At 56.2% G+C, this 17,832-nt stretch overlaps 5 protein-coding genes across 5 annotated transcripts; all 5 read left to right on the forward strand.

The window, feature by feature from the left end:
* Positions 1-705: 705 nt before the first annotated feature.
* LBRM_34_4340 (putative DNA polymerase epsilon catalytic subunit) lies at positions 706-7,629 on the forward strand (the record flags this gene model as incomplete). The annotated part of the gene is given in 3 exon segments (XM_001568485.2): positions 706-3,746; positions 3,748-3,751; positions 3,757-7,629. Coding segments are annotated over 3 exon segments (6,918 nt in total).
* Positions 7,630-8,743: 1,114 nt separating this feature from the next.
* Positions 8,744-9,088, forward strand: LBRM_34_4350 (conserved hypothetical protein; the record flags this gene model as incomplete). Its single annotated transcript, XM_001568486.1, has 1 exon — positions 8,744-9,088. The coding sequence occupies one exon, from the start codon at positions 8,744-8,746 to the stop codon at positions 9,086-9,088; it is 345 nt and encodes a 114-aa protein (XP_001568536.1).
* An 822-nt stretch (positions 9,089-9,910) lies between these two features.
* Positions 9,911-11,488, forward strand: LBRM_34_4360 (conserved hypothetical protein; the record flags this gene model as incomplete). Its single annotated transcript, XM_001568487.1, has 1 exon — positions 9,911-11,488. One exon carries the CDS (start codon positions 9,911-9,913, stop codon positions 11,486-11,488), a length of 1,578 nt encoding a protein of 525 aa, XP_001568537.1.
* A 1,516-nt stretch (positions 11,489-13,004) lies between these two features.
* On the forward strand, positions 13,005-14,228 carry LBRM_34_4370 (conserved hypothetical protein; the record flags this gene model as incomplete). The annotated part of the gene is made up of 1 exon (XM_001568488.2): positions 13,005-14,228. The coding sequence occupies one exon, from the start codon at positions 13,005-13,007 to the stop codon at positions 14,226-14,228; it is 1,224 nt and encodes a 407-aa protein (XP_001568538.2).
* Positions 14,229-15,225: 997 nt separating this feature from the next.
* Positions 15,226-15,843, forward strand: LBRM_34_4380 (conserved hypothetical protein; the record flags this gene model as incomplete). Its single annotated transcript, XM_001568489.1, has 1 exon — positions 15,226-15,843. One exon carries the CDS (start codon positions 15,226-15,228, stop codon positions 15,841-15,843), a length of 618 nt encoding a protein of 205 aa, XP_001568539.1.
* Between the last annotated feature and the right edge of the window lie 1,989 nt (positions 15,844-17,832).

Raw genomic sequence — 17,832 nt, forward strand, 5'->3', positions numbered from 1 at the left:
AGAGTGAGGAAATGCACCAGCATAGTGTCACCTAAGCCCACGAGGGGATGATGACGTGTGAACTTCTTGGCGGTGCTGACACATTGACTGCTCCTAGGCCTGAAGTCGGAGGTGAGGACTCCTGCTGACCCTCATGAGCCGGTCTCTCATTGCGCCCCCAGCCGTCTCACTACCACCCCCAACTCGTCCAACTCCTTCTCTTCGCGTTGCCCCCTTCTACTGCTCCTCCGTGCCCTGCTAGAGCCGCACACAGCACTCAACGACAAAGGTGAGATTAGTCCCATAGAGGACGGGAAAGGTGGAAGGACCTGCTCTCCTGTCAGGAGGTTACCATCGCCCTTTTCACTTCAACAGCGTGCATCTGTCCGCCCATCTAGTCCATTGAGCGCCTGCGTTTTCGTTGGCAGCCCTGACGGGCTTTGTGTTTTCTTTCTCGTTCCTCACAAGCAAATCGTGCATCTTCATTTTCCCGCCACCACGGCATCGCACATATCCCCAGTATAGGCGCGAGCCAAAGGCAAGTCTTCCGTTGATGACCCCAAATATTGTACACTAGCCTGCTTCGCCTTACTGCTTTCGCCTGTAACCTTGCCTCCCTCCACCCAGACGCACATTAGTGCCTGTCTCTCGACGTGCACAAAGTGCTTCATTTCTTTTCGCGCTCGTGTACCCCTTTCGGCCTCTTTCAAGAAGGTGGACGCAAGCATGGCGACGCGGCTGGAAAGCGGGACGAGGGTGGGGTGGCTGTTCAACTACCACCCCACCACCGAAGTGCTGCAGGAGGATGAGGACGCTATCGCCGGCGAGGGGGCGCAACGCGCGGCGCTCGTGCTGCTCTTCCAGGACCTCGCCGGTGACACCTTCTGCGTGCACCTTCACTTCGATCCGTACATCCTCGTCCAAGCTGTGGAGGGCCACGAGCGTGAGGTAGAACTCGGCCTCATGTCTACCTTCGGTCCGCAGATCATCAGCAAAATAGTTGCGGTGGAGAGAGAGGACCTAGACCTCGTGAACCACCTGAGTGGCAAGAAGCGCGTCTACCTCAAAGTAGTCTTCCGAAACGTGCAGGACCTCACGACGTTGCGTGGGCAAGTAGAGAAGATCGTCAAACTCAACGCCTCTCTCAGCTCCGAGAACCCGCTGCGGAACCAGTTCAGCGGCTCGCTTAGCGATGCCATGGCGAAGCCGTTCGTCGAAGATTCCCTTTACAGCGCAGCCGGTAGCAGTCGGTGGATGGACTGGGTGCAGGACATACGCGAGTACGATGTGAAGTACCACATGCGCGTTGCCATTGACATGAAGGTATACTGTGGTCTCTGGTACGACGTGACGGTGACGGAGGGTGAGGCACGGGTTGAGCGGTGCGACGATAGCCGCTACGCACCAGCCATGCCACGCGTCATCGCCTTCGACATTGAAACGACAAAGGCGCCTCTGCGCTTTCCGCAACCGGAGGTAGATGAGGTGTACATGATATCGTACATGTTGGACGGCCGTGGCTACCTGATCGTCAACCGCGAGATCGTCACGGAGGACATCGCACCGTTCGAGTACACTCCCAAGCCCGAGTACGAGGGCTTCTTCGACACCTTCAACGAGGAGAACGAGGCAGCGACACTGCGACGCTTCTTCGATGAGATGCGCAAGTACAAGCCGAATGTATACGTCACGTACAATGGTGACTACTTTGACTTCCCTTTCCTCCACGCCCGCGCACTGCACCACGGCATGCATATGCACAAGGAGATCGGCTTTACACAAATGGTCGACGGTGCCTTCTTAAATCAGCAGATTCCTCACCTAGATTGCTTCTACTGGGTGAAGCGAGACTCCTACCTGCCGCAGGGAAGCCAAGGCTTGAAGGCGGTTACAAAGTACAAGCTGGGCTACGAGCCGATCGAAGTCGATCCCGAGGATATGCTCCCTCTCGCGCAATCGCAGCCCCAGCGCATGGCGTCGTACTCGGTGTCCGACGCCCTGTCGACGTGGTACCTCTATCAGAAGTATGTCCACCCCTTCATTTTTTCCCTCGCCACCATTATCCCGATGCCACCAGACGATGTGCTGCGCAAGGGCTCTGGCGGCCTGTGCGAGTCGCTGCTCATGGTGCAAGCGGAGGCGAACAACGTCGTGTTTCCAAACAAGAAGGAAATTGTGCGAGAGCGCTTCTACGAGGGCCACTTAATCGACACGGAGACGTACATTGGCGGGCGTGTGGAGGCGCTGCGCAGCGGCGTGTACCGCTCTGATATTCCCATGACGTTTGACATGAATCCTGACACCTACCAGAGTCTCATGGACGATGTTGACGAGGCGCTCCGCTTTGCCCTCGAGGTGGAGAACGGTGTGAAGGTGGAGGAGGTAACGAACCTGGAGGAGGTAAGGGCGGCCGTGCTCGCCAAGCTGACGAACCTGCGCAACCGACCGCACCAGCAAGAGAAGCCGTTCATCTACCACCTTGACGTCGGAGCCATGTACCCCAACATCATCCTCACAAACCGCCTGCAGCCGTACGCCATTGCGCGGCCAGACGTGTGTGCCGGATGCTGCTTCAATTCTCCGAACAACGAGGCGCAATGCAAGCGCGTCATGTCGTGGAAGTGGAGGGCCGAGCTCTTCACCGCCGGCCGCTACGAGTTTCAGCGGGTCAAGGCCCAGCTGGAGAACGAGTCCTTCGCTGCCGGCGTGATTGAGCAGGCGAACCTCGCGGCAGTGCAGAAAAAGGCTTACGGCAATCGAAAGGGCAATGTGCTGGAGGGCACCTTGTACGAGCGGAAAGACGACTGGCGAAAGAACCAGAGAAATCGCAACAGCAGCAGCAGCAGCGGCGGCGGCGGGTACCGGCAAGAGTCACGGCGGCAGCAGCGCGAGGCCGCCGACGCGCTTCTCCAGCGTGAGTTTGGCGCCGATCGCAACGGCGTCAGTGGTGACTCCGACTCGGACGATGACGTGGACGGTCCAAAGGCGTACCACAAACTTACGGAGAACACGCAGTTCAACATGCTCAAGCGGCGGCTCAGCGAATACAGCCGAAAGGCCTACGGAAAGATTCACGAGACACGCGAAGTGATGCAGTCGAACGTGGTGTGCCAGCGCGAAAACTCCTTCTACGTTGACACGGTCCGCCTCTTTCGAGACCGCCGCTACGAATACAAAGCTGCGCTAAAGATATGGAAAAAGAAGCTGGACGCCGCGAAGGACGCGGATGAACGCAAGTTGTGCCAGAGCCGCTGCGTGCAGATGGAATCGCTGCAGCTGGCGCACAAATGCATCCTCAACTCGTTTTACGGCTACGTGATGCGGAAGGGCTCGCGATGGTCGAGTATGGAGATGGCAGGTATCGTCACATACCTCGGTGCGACGCTGATTCAGATGGCCCGCTCGCTTGTCCAGCAGATTGGTGTAACGCTCGAGCTCGACACGGATGGCATCTGGTGCTGCCTTCCCAATACCTTCCCTGAGAACTTTACGTTTACCACGACAAATGCGTCCAAGCCGCAGATATCCATCTCCTATCCGTGTGTGGTGCTGAACAAAATGGTGCACGATCGGTACACAAATCATCAGTACCAGAACCTTCTCAGCACGGGTGTCTACAGGACGCACAGCGAGTGCTCGATTTACTTTGAGGTGGATGGTCCGTACCTTGCCATGTTGCTGCCTGCTAGTCGCGAAGAAGGCAAAAGCATCAAGAAGCGCTACGCCGTCTTCAACCCAGACGGCAGCTTGGCAGAGCTCAAAGGGTTTGAGCTGAAGCGCCGCGGGGAGCTGATGCTTGTCAAGGACTTCCAGTCGCAAGTCTTCCGTCGCTTCCTCGACGGCAGCACGCTCGCAGACGCCTACGCCTCGGCGGCTGTCGTAGCGAATGCTGCGCTTGACATGCTCGAGTCCAAGGGCGAAGGCTACGATACAGAGGAGATCCTGGAGAAGATTACGGAGAGCAGCAACATGACGCGGCGGCTCTCCGAGTACCCCGAATCGCAGAAGTCTCTGGCCATCACGACGGCACGGCGCATTGCCGAGTTTCTGGGACCCCAAATGGTGAAGGATAAGGGCCTGGCGTGCCACTTCATCATCTCGCGCATGCCGGCCGGCCGCCCTGTCACAGAGCGAGCGATTCCCGTCACTATTTTCCGCGCGGACCAGGCCATTCGCACCCACTTTCTGCGCAAGTGGACCGCCGACACGACGGTTCCGTCCGAGCTGAATTTGAAGGCACTGCTGGACTGGGACTATTACATTGCGCGCTTTAGTGCCTGCGTGCAGAAGATCGTCTCTATCCCGGCAGCGCTACAGTCACTGCCAAATCCAGTGCCACGCGTGGCGTATCCGGACTGGCTGGAGAAGCGCATTCGGCACAGTAACTCCCGTTACCGCCAAGTCTCACTTCGCAGCATGCTGTCCAAGGTGCAAAGCAAGAGCGAGGGACTGGGTGGCAAGTTTTCAGCGGCGGCCGCTGCCACTACAATCAATGTGGATGCGGTGGAAGATTCGACGCAGGGGAAGCAGGGCGGTGGCGCAGACGCAGGAAAAGGACAACTGCAGGACTTGGAGGATATGATGGGCAGAACAGGCAGTGGTATTATAGGCCACGCGGCGGCACCACAGATAACTGAAGCTGTCCCTGCTGGTGAACAGCGGCGTGCCACAGAGGCGGTCCCTGAAACGGACTGGGATGAGGACGACGTGGAATGTGAAGGGGAGTCAGACACAGACATGCAGCGAATCCAGCGCGAGGCGGATGCCAAGATGGATGCACTGGCGCATGATGTGAAGCAGCGCTACTTTGCGCCAAAGAGCACCACCACGCTTGACGCAGATTTTTTTGCCGACCTTGGCACAAAGCAGTGGCTGATGCAGCGAAAGGACACGTGGCTGCAACGAGCTCGCCTACGCAAGGAGCTGGCCCTCGAGAACGACCTAAGCGAGATCGGCCCAGGTGGGGAGGGCAGTGGCACAGTGTTTTCCGGGGTAGCCTCTGCGCCCGATGTCACTGGCGTGAACAGTCACTTCATTGACCTCAAGTCACGCGCACTGGCAACCGTGTGGAATGTACTCGAGGTGCGCGAGAATGAGGAGAGCCCGGGAATTTTGCAGGTGCTTGCAGCGCTGGGTCACAGTCTGCACTCCTTTCGCGTGCAAGTGCGTCGTACAGTCATTGTCGATGCGGACCCGGCGCTGAGCCTGGAGGGGTTGGACGCCGCTGAGGTCAGCGGCCGCGTTCTGCCGCGGCGTGCTGCGGCGGGTCGCGTCTACCAGGTCGATGTCCCACCTGGCGAAGAGGGAGAGCGGCGCCTCAATGAGCTGCACGTGATGGAGAGCGTTCACCAGATCTATGAGGAGCACCGCTCTCGCGTGGACACGTTTGTCGAACAGCTCGGTTGCTGTGTCTCCGTCGACTCGGTGCGACACCTGCACAACGCGCGCCGTCGCCCACCGTCGCAGCGAGAGATCTTTGGTATAGATGAGATGAATATGCACGCGCACACGAATTACCTGAGCTGTGGTGCCACCGGCCGTGCTGTGTTCGTGTTCCATGCGGTCACAGAACAGCGTGGTCTGATCGCTGTCGTTTCTCCACAGACCAACACTGCCCTTGTTGTCTTTATCCAGCCAGCGGAAGCTGCAAAACCCGTGATCAACTGGGGCATCATTTGCGAGGAGAGCGCCAAGCGGCTGCACACGACCACGCCCGAGCCGATTCATGTCACTTCCGAGGTGGCGGTGGACCAGCGGGCGGCGTGGCGGCAGGTCTACCAGCACCTGAGCGCTGCTCTGGAGAGTACAAAGGCACCTCTTCTAGCAGTGCTGCAGAGTTGCCTGCCCACGTCGACCCTCCTACAGCAGCGCTCGTTGCCTGTGGGACTGCCATACCTGCGCATTCTAGGCGCTGCAGAGGATGAGCGGCTGCTGAGCGACCCGTTCCGCTGGACGCGTCTGCTGGCGCGGCGGCTGTTCGAGCGCTTCTTCGCGTCGTTATTGTGGGTAGAGGAGCGGCTGGCGCTGAGCCGTATCTCCGGCATCCCGCTCTGCAACATTGCTCAAGACAGCTGTGTGCATGTACTGGATGTGCTATACATTCGTGCCCTGCATCGGCGCAATCATGTGCTGTGGTGCAGCAGCGACCCTCTCATCACCTTCGACACCGTTGAGGAGCGTCCGCGCGAGGTGTGCATGGCCGGCGGCTACGCTTCGTGGTGCGTCGAATTCGGCCTCTCTCGCCTGGACGTCGTTGCACTTCTTTTCTCACAAACGATTGAGGAGGGAGATGACCAGAACGCGCGGGTCTTGTCTGACCGTGGTGTATCCACGCACTTCAATATCCTGCGTGATCTGGTAGCCGACGTGCTAGGGCAGGCTGTGGACAACATCCTCGCCGACACACTCCTGAACAACGTGGCGCGGTGGCTGCGCGACCCGCTGTCCTCCTGCTACGAGCCGCGCTTGGTGGAGCTTCTCAGTAGCCTTGCACACCGTGCCCTCACGGGCATCCTGCTCCGCCTCGCCAAACTCGGCGGCCGTACCGTAAAGGTGGACGGCAGCTCTGTCACCGTTCTCACCTCAAAGTACTCACTACAGGAGGCAGTGAGCTTCGCAAGCTTTTTGACGGCCTCGCTGCAGGACCAGCCGATGCTACTGCTGCTCTCCCTGCAGCCCCTTCGATACTGGTGTCCATACATTGTGCTCGATCCTCGTGACTACGCCGGCCTGTTCATTTTCGCCGAGGACGCGATCAAGTTCATGAAGGGCGAGGAGCCGACGCGAGCCGATCTGCACGTAGCGCATCAGCTCACGATGGCTAGCCGACTGCCCAACCGCGTCCGAAACACCTTGGTGGCGCGGGTTGTCGGCACTCTCTACCAGCTGAACGAGATAGTACACCGTGTCTACTGCCACACTGTGGCTGATCACACTGTTACGCTTGCTACGCGACATAACCAACTGACGCGGCGCGTGCTAGAGGACTCGCAGAGACTTTTTGAGGATGTCATGCAGGCGGATATCATGGATGAGGTGCAGCGCATGACGGACGCACGTGACCTGTACACCGAGGAGGAGCACACGGCTCACGAGCGTGGCGAGCTGACGCTCTGGTCCAGCGGCGCCGTCGGACTCGAGTACGCGAAGTGTGTGTGCCGTGTGCTGGAGCTCATCCCATGCAACGGGGCCGTCGGCAAGGTGCGCAACAATGCCATGCGCCTCTGCGGCATCAGCCCCTTCTCTGCCCAGTCACAGTTCCAAACCGACCCGTTTCTGGCGCATCGCCTTCAGCCCGTCACGTGCAGCTTCTGCAACTCGCACATCTCTATCGATTTGCTCGTGAGACGGAAGTCAGCGGCATCGCCTTTTACGTGCCCGGCGTGTGCGGCCCCGATTGCCGCCGTTGCTATGGAGGGAACACTAGTTCGTCGTGTTAGCCAGCTGCTACGAGTCTACACTCAGCAGGATTTTGTGTGCACAAAGTGTCGCGAGATGATCACAACGTACGTGGGTGAAAGGTGCTGCGGTGCGCTAGTCGGCAAGGCCGCGCCGGTAGAGGGCGAACTCCGGGCACTGCAGTACCTTGCGAAGATCCAAAGTTTTTCATGGCTTGCCGAGAGCGTAGAGACGGCGCTTTTATGCACTTGAACACTCTCTGTGAAGTTGTGCTGTGACGGTACGTGTGCGGTGCTTCTTTTTTTTCTCTCTCTTGTGCTCGTGTATTCATCGCGCACCGCAGACGCCGCAAAAGACACTGTCTGTTCTATGTTTATTCTCCACCTCGGCGGGGCGGGAATTGACCAGCTCTCATTTACGCGCACACCAACCCATTGCACACACGCAGACACCACTCCAGAGTTATCGATGACCGAACGGGCAAAATAAAATAAAAACAACATGGAAAGAATGAAACGGCAGCCACTTACGAGGCCAAAGCCCCCTTGTCCTCTTCTCACTCCATCCAAAGAGCACCAGAAGCATACGCCTATACGTATTGTTCACAATAGACACTAACGAAGCGGTATATAGAACTGGCTTGGGCGTGGCGACCTGGCGATGCATTTGCTCAGTGCGCGCCTTGCGCCACATGACTCCGTCCAGCCTTGAAGCCTGGTAGATGCCTCTCCGTCGAGCCTCTGCAGGTTTTATTTTTAGTTTCTTTTTTTCCTTCGTTCATTATGTGTGTGTGTGTGTGCCTCTCTTGAGGTTTGATGAGTGTCGTTGATACGATGGTACACCCCAGGATGGAAACAAGCCAACACTGTATGTCCGATTGCGGAGAGAAACAGCAATGCGCGTCAAACAACACGCCCTGTTTCTTTGGACTCACTCACCGTGTGGAAAAACGAAATTCTCCCGTGGAGCTCAGCTTCTAGTCCACAGGTCTCCCCGTTGTACTGCACGTACGAGTAAGTGGGAGGCACGACCCTCTTGGCACATGCGTTCTACTAGCGAGGGTGCGCTGTCCTTCGGCTGCAGACAACGGTCTTGCTGCTTCCAAGTGCACCTGCATCGTTGCTGCCTACACGCCATATCGCATCCTTTGTTTCTCTCCCTCTCTCTGTGCATTTGGCCGCCTGTGCTCTACTCCCCCCCCCGCTTGCATCCTTTCTTGCATGCTGCTGCTCTTCCCGCTTCTTCTTCTTCGCCTACGGGGCCAACGGGCACGCCCAACTACACATGCACGGGCAGACTTTTGTGTGTTAAGTGCCATTGGAGAAGGATCAGTTGGTGTTCTGTTTTAAGATGGCCGATACGCACCATGTTGCGCCTTACCCTTCTTCTCCGACTACGACCCCGGCACATTATGTTTACTCCCCCGCCTCTTGCAAAGCGCACAGGCAAGTTCAGGTGTAAAGTGTGCCAGCGCTGTTGGTTCTCCGATGAGGTGTGGGTGACCAAAACGACCCAGCGGGTGTACCAGGGCGAGTCCTGCGAAGCGTGCGGGACAACGAATAAGCCCTACTACGTCGGCAGACCAGAGGAAACCATCTTTAACAGCTGTCACACTCCCCATCCCGTAAAGCGCGGCGTCTCCTCCTCTCGCAGCGAGCGCAAGCTGCGACACTCACGGTTTGACTGGCGAGTCCAGAAAGGTCGGCACTGAGTTCGACTCGCTTTTCACCTCTCCGTTTCTACTTAGGGAATTTAGGTCGGTGGTGGTCTGTTGGAGTTTGCACATCAAAGCGACTTCTCGACGTACTTCCTTTTCCCTTTTCTGCGTACACTCCTCAGCGCGAGGATGAGGTGAGGCCTGGCCAACACCCCATGTCGTGCCGTATCCTCTTTTTTGACGGCTCGGCTACCGTGTGTAAGCCAAGGGCATGTAGAACGGGGCGTTCTTTGATCCCCTCACCCCTGTTCTTCGTGCTTTCCTGTCACACACACACACACACACACACACACACAGAGAGACGAACATGAGAGCACACTCGCCTCATCTAACACGAAAAAAAGAGCGTATGTCAGACGCTAATGGAATCAGCGTGTCTGGGTTATGGTTCTGGATGTCGTACTATGAGTCTGCTTCCTCTCTCCCTTAGGGGAGATCATATGCGCAGGGATCAAGGTTATCCCAACTTCCTGAATGCCTTGAGCTTGTATCATCGCTTTTCCTTCTCACATTCCCTGTCCTTCATGCATTTTATGCCCCCCCCCCTCCTCAAAACTCTGCCGACATTTTCTTCTTTCACTACTCAATGTTACTGGACTCCTCGGACGCATATACACATAACCTTTCACGGGAAAAAACAATATGTTCTGCCGATACGCATAACAATAGCCACGTTTTACGCCAGAGAAGAACGAACGAAACCCTGCTGCTTCACTCGTAGCTGCGCACTATTCCCTCATCTAACGCATTTCATACCATAACATCGACTTGCTCTTCGTCTTGCCACTCTTTCTACCTCTCTCCGCTGCCGGCATCATGTCTCTCCGTCTCCCAAAAAATGAGCTTGAGGCGCACATCTATCTCTACCTGAAGGATTGCAAGTACACCAACGCCGCTCAGGCGTTGGAGGAAGTTAATCCGAAGGCTGTGACGTACTCTCGCAAGATTAGCGTCTCTGCCCTCACTATCGCCTCCCAAGCGTCAGCGGCTGCCATGGACTCCGACAGCCACAGCGACGATGACGAGCCCGTGAGGAAGCCGGTGGCCAAGAAGCCTTCGCCGAAGATGGCCCCCAAGAAGGCCCCGGTCGCTGACAGCGACAGCGACGACGACGAGCCCGTGAGGAAGCCGGTGGCCAAGAAGCCTTCGCCGAAGATGGCCCCCAAGAAGGCCCCGGTCGCTGACAGCGACAGCGACAGCGACGACGACATTCCCGTGCACAAGCCAATACCGGCCAAAAGGCCGGTTACAAATTCGAGCTCTGACGACGACGACGACGAGCCCGTGAGGAAGCCGGTGGCCAAGAAGCCTTCGCCGAAGATGGCCCCCAAGAAAGCCCCGGTCGCTGACAGCGACAGCGACAGCGACGAACCCGTGAGGAAGCCGGTGGCCAAGAAGCCTTCGCCGAAGATGGCCCCCAAGAAGGCCCCGGTCGCTGACAGCGACAGCGACGACGACGAGCCCGTGAGGAAGCCGGTGGCCAAGAAGCCTTCGCCGAAGATGGCCCCCAAGAAGGCCCCGGTCGCTGACAGCGACAGCGACGACGACGAGCCCGTGAGGAAGCCGGTGGCCAAGAAGCCTTCGCCGAAGATGGCCCCCAAGAAGGCCCCGGTCGCTGACAGCGACAGCGACGACGACGAGCCCGTGAGGAAGCCGGTGGCCAAGAAGCCTTCGCCGAAGATGGCCCCCAAGAAGGCCCCGGTCGCTGACAGCGACAGCGACAGCGACGACGACATTCCCGTGCACAAGCCAATACCGGCCAAAAGGCCGGTTACAAATTCGAGCTCTGACGACGACGACGACGAGCCCGTGAGGAAGCCGGTGGCCGAAACAACTACTAATGACTCTGACTACGACGAAGTGCAAGTGCAGAAGCGACCCAAGGCACAGGAGGATGACGAGGAAGACGAGCCCATTCGTCAAGTCAACCGCACCGAGGGACAGTCAAACCATGGAAACTATGGCAGCCGTGGTGGTCGCGGTGGCTTCCGTGGAGGCGATCGTGGCGGCTTCCGTGGAGGCGACCGTGGCGGTTTCCGTGGTGGTGACCGTGGCGGTTTCCGCGGTGGTGACCGTGGCGGCTTCCGTGGTGGTGACCGTGGCGGCTTCCGTGGTGGTGACCGTGGCGGCTTCCGCGGTGGTGACCGTGGCGGCTTCCGCGGTGGTGACCGTGGCGGCTTCCGTGGTGGTGACCGTGGCGGTTTCCGTGGCGGTGACCGTGGCGGTTTCCGCGGTGGTGACCGTGGCGGCTTCCGTGGCGGTGATCGTGGCGGCTTCCGTGGTGGTGACCGTGGCGGCTTCCGTGGTCGTGGTGGCGCCTCGCAGATTGGCCTCAGCACGCCTGCGCTTAATTCCATGAACCAAAGCGTCAAACTTGGCAGTGACAGCGACTAGGCCGCTTAGGCGCTTGAGTGTGTGATGTCCCGATCCACGGAGATTGAGGCAGTAATAGGCGTTTCGCTGTGTGTGTGGGCGTGTTGGTGGGGAGTTGTGTTTGTACCGAACCGCTGTGGCATAACACCTAACCCTCGGGTTTTTATTTTTCTGTTGCGTCACCCACTGAAAGCAACACGAGGAAGAGCGCCATGGAGGGGAGGGGGCAGCGAGGCGAAACGAGGGGGGGAGGCGAACAGCGCATCGTAAACATATATATATATATATATCGTTTTTGGTTCTCTTTTAGGTCTATAATTATTAATCGCTAATGAGGCGCTCTCTTGTCCCACAGCGACACTCTCCTCATTTTTTTCCCTCTCGCTTGCTCAGGTCAGTGACCGCATCGCGATGCACCAACGTCTCTACGTGCGTGCGTGCGCGACTCTCATTCCCTACGTCCTCTTTTTTTTATCTGTTTCACTGTAGGTCAAAGTGTTGCCCAGCTCCTCTTTTGGTCACTGCTCCCTCCTTTCGTTCGTAGGCGCGTGGTCGCACTTTTGCAGGCGGCAAGGGAAACGTGAGTGACCGATTGCGGGGGGGAGTTAGAGGGGGACAGAGCACGTGCGCGCTTGTGTGTGCGTGTGTGCGTGTGCGCCAGCGTTGTGTCCATTCCCTCCTCTTTTTTTTCACTCCGCCTTTCTCGGGCACGCTGTCCTTCTTCTTTGCCTTCTGGACTGTGAGGAAGGAGAAGGACAGTATTTTTTCTCATACAGAAATGCGCAGAAAGGAGACGAACGATCAATATGACGGGTAATCAAAGACGTGAGCTGATTTTTTGTGTGAAAAAGTGCAAGCGATGAAGAGAGTTCTTGCAGCAGCAAGGCGGCTCTCTGTGTTTGCCCATGTCCAGCAGTGAAAGGTGAAGGAGCATGTCCATTTCCTCCTTGTGGGGGAGAGGTCCGACACCCAGTTCCTGTTGGCTCTTAAGAATCTCTGATAAGATGCACACAACAGCTCACGCGTATGGGAAGTCAAGGCGCTGCCAGTCACAAACTCTTGAGCCTTGCTTGAACAGGGTATGCCAGAAGAGCGAAAGGGAGGAGAGTTTTGGTGCGCCGTGCCACCGCTTGAATCAGCAGCGCCAACACACAGACGCACATAGGCTGCACGTTGTCAGCACTAGTGACAGCGAAGAACAGTGTGCTTTTACCTGCTCTCTCCGAAAGCCGCCACAAAGGTTTTTTTAGCGCAGCAGCACATTGAGGCCCCCCTTTTTGCTGCAAAACGCTCATTTTTTTCTTCCATCCGTCCCTGAGCTTTCCCTGCCTGAATGCCAAATGTTTATTATTCCACGCCACTGCCACCACTCTGCTTCGCTCTCTCCCGCGTCCCTGACTTTTTGAATCATCATCTTTCTTTGCGATTACCTTTATGAGGAAGTAAAGTTGGACAGGAGGCAAAGAGAAGCATTTATTTCTTCGTCTCTCTCTCTCGCGCGCGCGCTCTTCGTCCTTTTTTCGTGCCTCAGCAGCTCATGTCGTACTCCAAAGTCATGACTGGCAGCACGGCGGTAACGGGTAGCACCAAGTGCGGGACAAAGAGGCCTGGCAATTCATTGGGTACCGCCGCCACGTACGACAAGAGTCAGTACGACATCACCAACGTTACTTGGGGGACTCTAGAATCTCGCTTTGATGAGCTTATCGCGCTCATGGACACCCCCACCACTGGCGTCAATGCGCTAAAGGTGACCGCCGCGAATCGACAGCGTATCGGCAGCGCGATCGCGGCCCTTCTCGACAGGGCACAAGACGAGTGTCGACAGCTCCTGTTAGACGGGGATGCTGGCGCGGCAGAGAAGGCTGGTGTGCTCGTGCTGCGATTGCGAGAAAGGTTCTACAAAGCGAATCATGTAGAGCTGATTCCCGGCTATCTTCACCTTGCCCGTACAACGCAGTTTCTGAAGCGATACGGAGATGCGGAGGATATGCTGTCGCTTGCGCAGTACATTATGCTGAAGCACACCGACGAGGTCACAGTAACCATGAAGGCCGACCTGCACCAAGCATTCGGGCTCCTTTATGCGGCGGACAGCAAACTGGAGGCAGCGGTGCAGCAGCTTAGCCGAGCAATCTACTACCTCTCGCTCCAGCACGGGTCGCGACACGTTCTCACTTCATTCAGCTACTTTGATCTCGGCAACGTCATGGCGGCGAAGGCGAGCATGGAGAATGCAATGGCACTTTACGACGCTGTGAAGGAGATATGGTATGCACACTTGGTTACCGCGCTCACAGACGTCGTGGCACGCCGCAAGGATATGCAGGCCCAGCTGAAGTACACCGAGAACATACCGGCCCAGGAGCTGCGACAGGCTTGCTACGCCACAGCGCATGCCTTCGGCAGCGAGAACTTGGCAGATGCGTCAAAGATGCTGCACGGCATCTCTCGTATTCAGCAAAAGCGTTTCCACAACGTCCACCCCAGTCCCGTGCGAGCAGAGTTCATCCTGGGTCTTTTTCTTCTATGGACGGACAATGAGTCAGAGGCGCAGAGGCACCTGGTAGCTGCCCGCGCCGGCTCGCAGCACTTCTACGGCCCGCGCCACCCAGTCGTACAGGAGATCGAAGGCTGGTGCTCAAAGTTTGAGCTGGCTTACGAGACTACCGAAGACAATCTAGCCAAAAGTGAAGATATACCAATCGTAGAGGCAGGGGCGAAAATGCACAGCGACAGCGCTGAAGCTTCACATTCATGATGAAAGGCAGCAGGGAAACACTGACACGCGCATCATACCTTCGTTGTTTCTCCTGTCGTACGTCGAAGGTGCGGCGCGCCTTCTCGCTGGTGTGCCGCGTTCAGCTCCCTTACATCGTTGCTCAGCCAACTGTCTCTCACAGCTCTACAGCAACTCCCGCCCTTTGCTCTTGCTTCCTATCTTTGTGGGTTGAACCAAAGAGATTACTTGCGCTGTTGTGTTGTGTTGTGTGTGTGTGTGTACGGATGTCCGCTGGCGTTTGTACAACTCTGTTTTCACACGCACTCCCTCTCTCTATCTCTCTTCGATGTAACATACTCGCCGAAGTACGATGCACGTCTCAAGGGTTCGATGGTGTTGGTGTTGCTATTTGGCTCTCCTTTTCGTTGCATTTCCTTGCCATGGCCGCCGTCCTATCTATACTAACAGAGCAACGGAAACACAAGCGCAGAAGGCGCCGCCTAGTGGGAGAAGGGGTACGCGTTTACAGCGTCTTTGGATGCTTGGAGGGTCCGATGCGAAGGTATGCAATTGCGGTGGTGGGACTACACACAGAACAAGAAAAGATGCGGGAGGGGTATGGCAAACACTGTCATCATAGACTGCGCTTCCCTATTCGGTTTTATCCTCCATTTCCCTCGTTTTTTGTGGTCACTGCACCGACCCGCTCTCCCCCTTCTTACTCGCACATAGCCTCATGCGTTGAGCTGCGCTAAGAGAGCACTTTACGAGCACACCTTTTCATCATTCCCTCTCCTCGTCCCTCTCTTACCCACCTCTTCTGCTCCTGCCTACGATCAATTTTTGACGGCGCCCCTGCAGTAGTAGTTCTTATCGTACAACTTGTTGCCCTGTCTGGTACTCCTCCGACTTCTTCGCTCTTCCCTTCCTTTACTCTTTCACATCCTCGCCCACACTCGATCGCCGTTTGTCGCACTCGCGCCTTCGTTTCGTTTTTCTCAGCCTTTTAGTAGCATCTGTGTCAGAGCACGCCACCATGTCTGTCGACAAGCTCTACGACATTCAGTTCCAGCTGAAGTTTACGGCAAAGCAGTTTCTCAAGAATGCTAGCCGCTGCGAAAAGGAGCAGAAGCAGGAAATGAACAAGTGCAAACAGGCAATGGAGAAGAACAACATGGAAGGTGCCCGCATCTATGCCCAGAACAGTATACGCAAGAAGAACGAGGCGCTCAACCACCTGCGCCTGTCAGCCCGCATGGATGCCGTCGTGTCCCGACTAGACACCGCTATCAAGATGAAGATGGTGACCAAAAATATGGGTCAGATGGTAAAGGGCATGGACAAGGTGCTGCAGTCGATGGACACCACCAAGATCAGCAAGCTTATGGACACCTTCGAGCAGCAGTTTGAGACGATGGATGTCACCTCTGCCTACATGGAGAGTGCGATTGGCCAGAGCACCGCGGTCACTACGCCGGAGGACGAGGTGAACAACCTCATGGCTCAGGTCGCGGATGAGCACGGCCTGGACATCCGTGAGCAACTGAACGGCGACCTCCAAATCAAAAACGCCAACCTCACTTCGCAGAAGGAGGAGAAGCAGGTCGAGGAGGACGAGTTGGAGGCAAAGTTCGCACAGCTTCGCGGGCGATGAGGCAGCGCGGCCGAAGAAGAAAGGTGCCTTGGGATCCTGTATGTGTGCAGGGCGACACCAAGATGCACGCAGATGAACGCTAGAAGCGAGGAACAAGTAGACCTTAGCAGACACACACACACACGCTTCTTTTCTCTGCTCTCCACGATGTACGGAAGCGTTGCATGACCGACATGAGTGCGGTACGAAGCAATCCCAGTGTGGATGTGGCGGGGTAGTGCCACCACCCCTTTTCGTCTCATGTGCCCGCTGTTGGTGCCCCTTTCATTTCTGCTCTTTCGGTCGCTTGCCGAGTGAGCTGTAGTGCTTGATAGGGCTGCGCACGGGGAGCGCGTGGAGGGGAAGTAGTGGCAAAGAGCCCACAACAACAATGAAAAGAAGCGAAAATAAAGATTTGTGTGGCATCGTGTGACACTCAAAGCACAACAGGAAACAAAACTGCTCTGCTTAGGCATGGGTTGCCAGTGTACTCTTGCTGATGTCTTCTCGATAGCCCTGTTCTCTCGCTTTCTCTCTCTCTCCACGCTGCAGTGGAGGCTTTGTTTTGTTGTTTTATCGGTTGTTGAGCGTTTCTGCGCGTGCTGATGCGTAGGTAATGATATATTACGTTGCTACGTCCTTGTTTTACTCTGACCACTTCGCACACTTGATGTTGTTGACAGTATAGCGGGTTCTCTCATACTCATCTCTTCGTTGTGCTATACCATTTCTGTGTTTCTCTCTGTTCTGGTTTGTTTCCTTCATTTTCTCACTGTCAACTCGCTTTGTCTGCCTCTTACTCCTCTTTCTTTTCTGTTTCGTCTGCCTCTCGATGTGTCCTCGAGCTGCAGTATTGTGTTCACGTTTCGGACGGTTGCCTATCGGCAGGGCCATGCTACCCAGTCTCAGGTACGCGTGAGCGGGAGTCACACACGACCCGACACAAGTGCTAATTCCCCAAGCAGACAGACTGCGCCGGATCGCTGTCTTGCATGATTCTTTCTCTCTATCTGCTCTTTTTCTGTGGGTAGGCACCTGTGTGCTTCCCTAGGCGAAATAAGTGCTGCACAGGCAGGTGCACTTTTTGTTGCTTGTCGAGCTAGCCTTCTGCTCTTCTCGCTCTTCTCTCTTTTATCCACCCACGACTCAAATGCGCACAGGCGCTTTACCGCATTTGACTCGGCCTCTCTCTCTCTTGTGTTTCAGCACAGCGGTGACAATTCCCTTCTGGAGAAGCTCCTGAGAAACAGACGAATGCATAGCGGTGCAACGCTGTGTGCCATTGCTTCTTTTTCTCCTTCGCCTGTTTTCTCGTCGTGTTTGACCCTCGTCTCCTCCCGAGTGCAGGTACCTGTGGTGTGTGTGTGTGGTCTTCTCAAGCGGTCCACCTCCACTCCTCGCAACAACGGGGGCGGTGCACAAGTTGCCTTTAGAGCTCCTTATTTGGTGACTGGCGCTCTAAGTCTACAAGAGTAATGACCCCCTCCAATAAAAGAAAACGAATGAAAAGCGCAGCGTATATCTATATATAATGTCCTGCTAGTTTTTCCTTCTACTCCCTTCCACTTCTCCTTCTCTCCTCGGGAGTGGCATGCGCACCTCCTTTGGCCTTCATCCACCCCATCCTCGGTAGAGAGAGGCAAACACACACACGCACACACACGCACAAAAATACAGAAATAGTCTCACTCTAGCTTAGGTATCTGGTAGAGGAAGTAACGACAGAGAATACGACGCGACTCGACAACCTTGATAGATCGTGTTTGAACGAGAGGGTGGTAAATCTTACGTGACCCGCCATCATTGCGTGTTGACAACGAAGAAAGAACCTACTCGGTGGCTTGGACCGGTGTCTCCTCTGCTCTTCTCTGCTTTGTATGTGTGTATGTATGTGCTTCTCGGACCCATTTTTCGTATGTGCAGCTATTGCTCGCTGCTTTCCCTCTCGCTCTCGTCGCTTCACCATTCTGTCGCTCTCATTGGATTTCACTAGGCAGAGGGGGGAGGGTA

The sequence above is a fragment of the Leishmania braziliensis genome, chromosome 35 (assembly GCF_000002845.2).
Source record: "Leishmania braziliensis MHOM/BR/75/M2904 complete genome, chromosome 35".
In the NCBI taxonomy this organism is placed as follows: domain Eukaryota; phylum Euglenozoa; class Kinetoplastea; order Trypanosomatida; family Trypanosomatidae; genus Leishmania; species Leishmania braziliensis.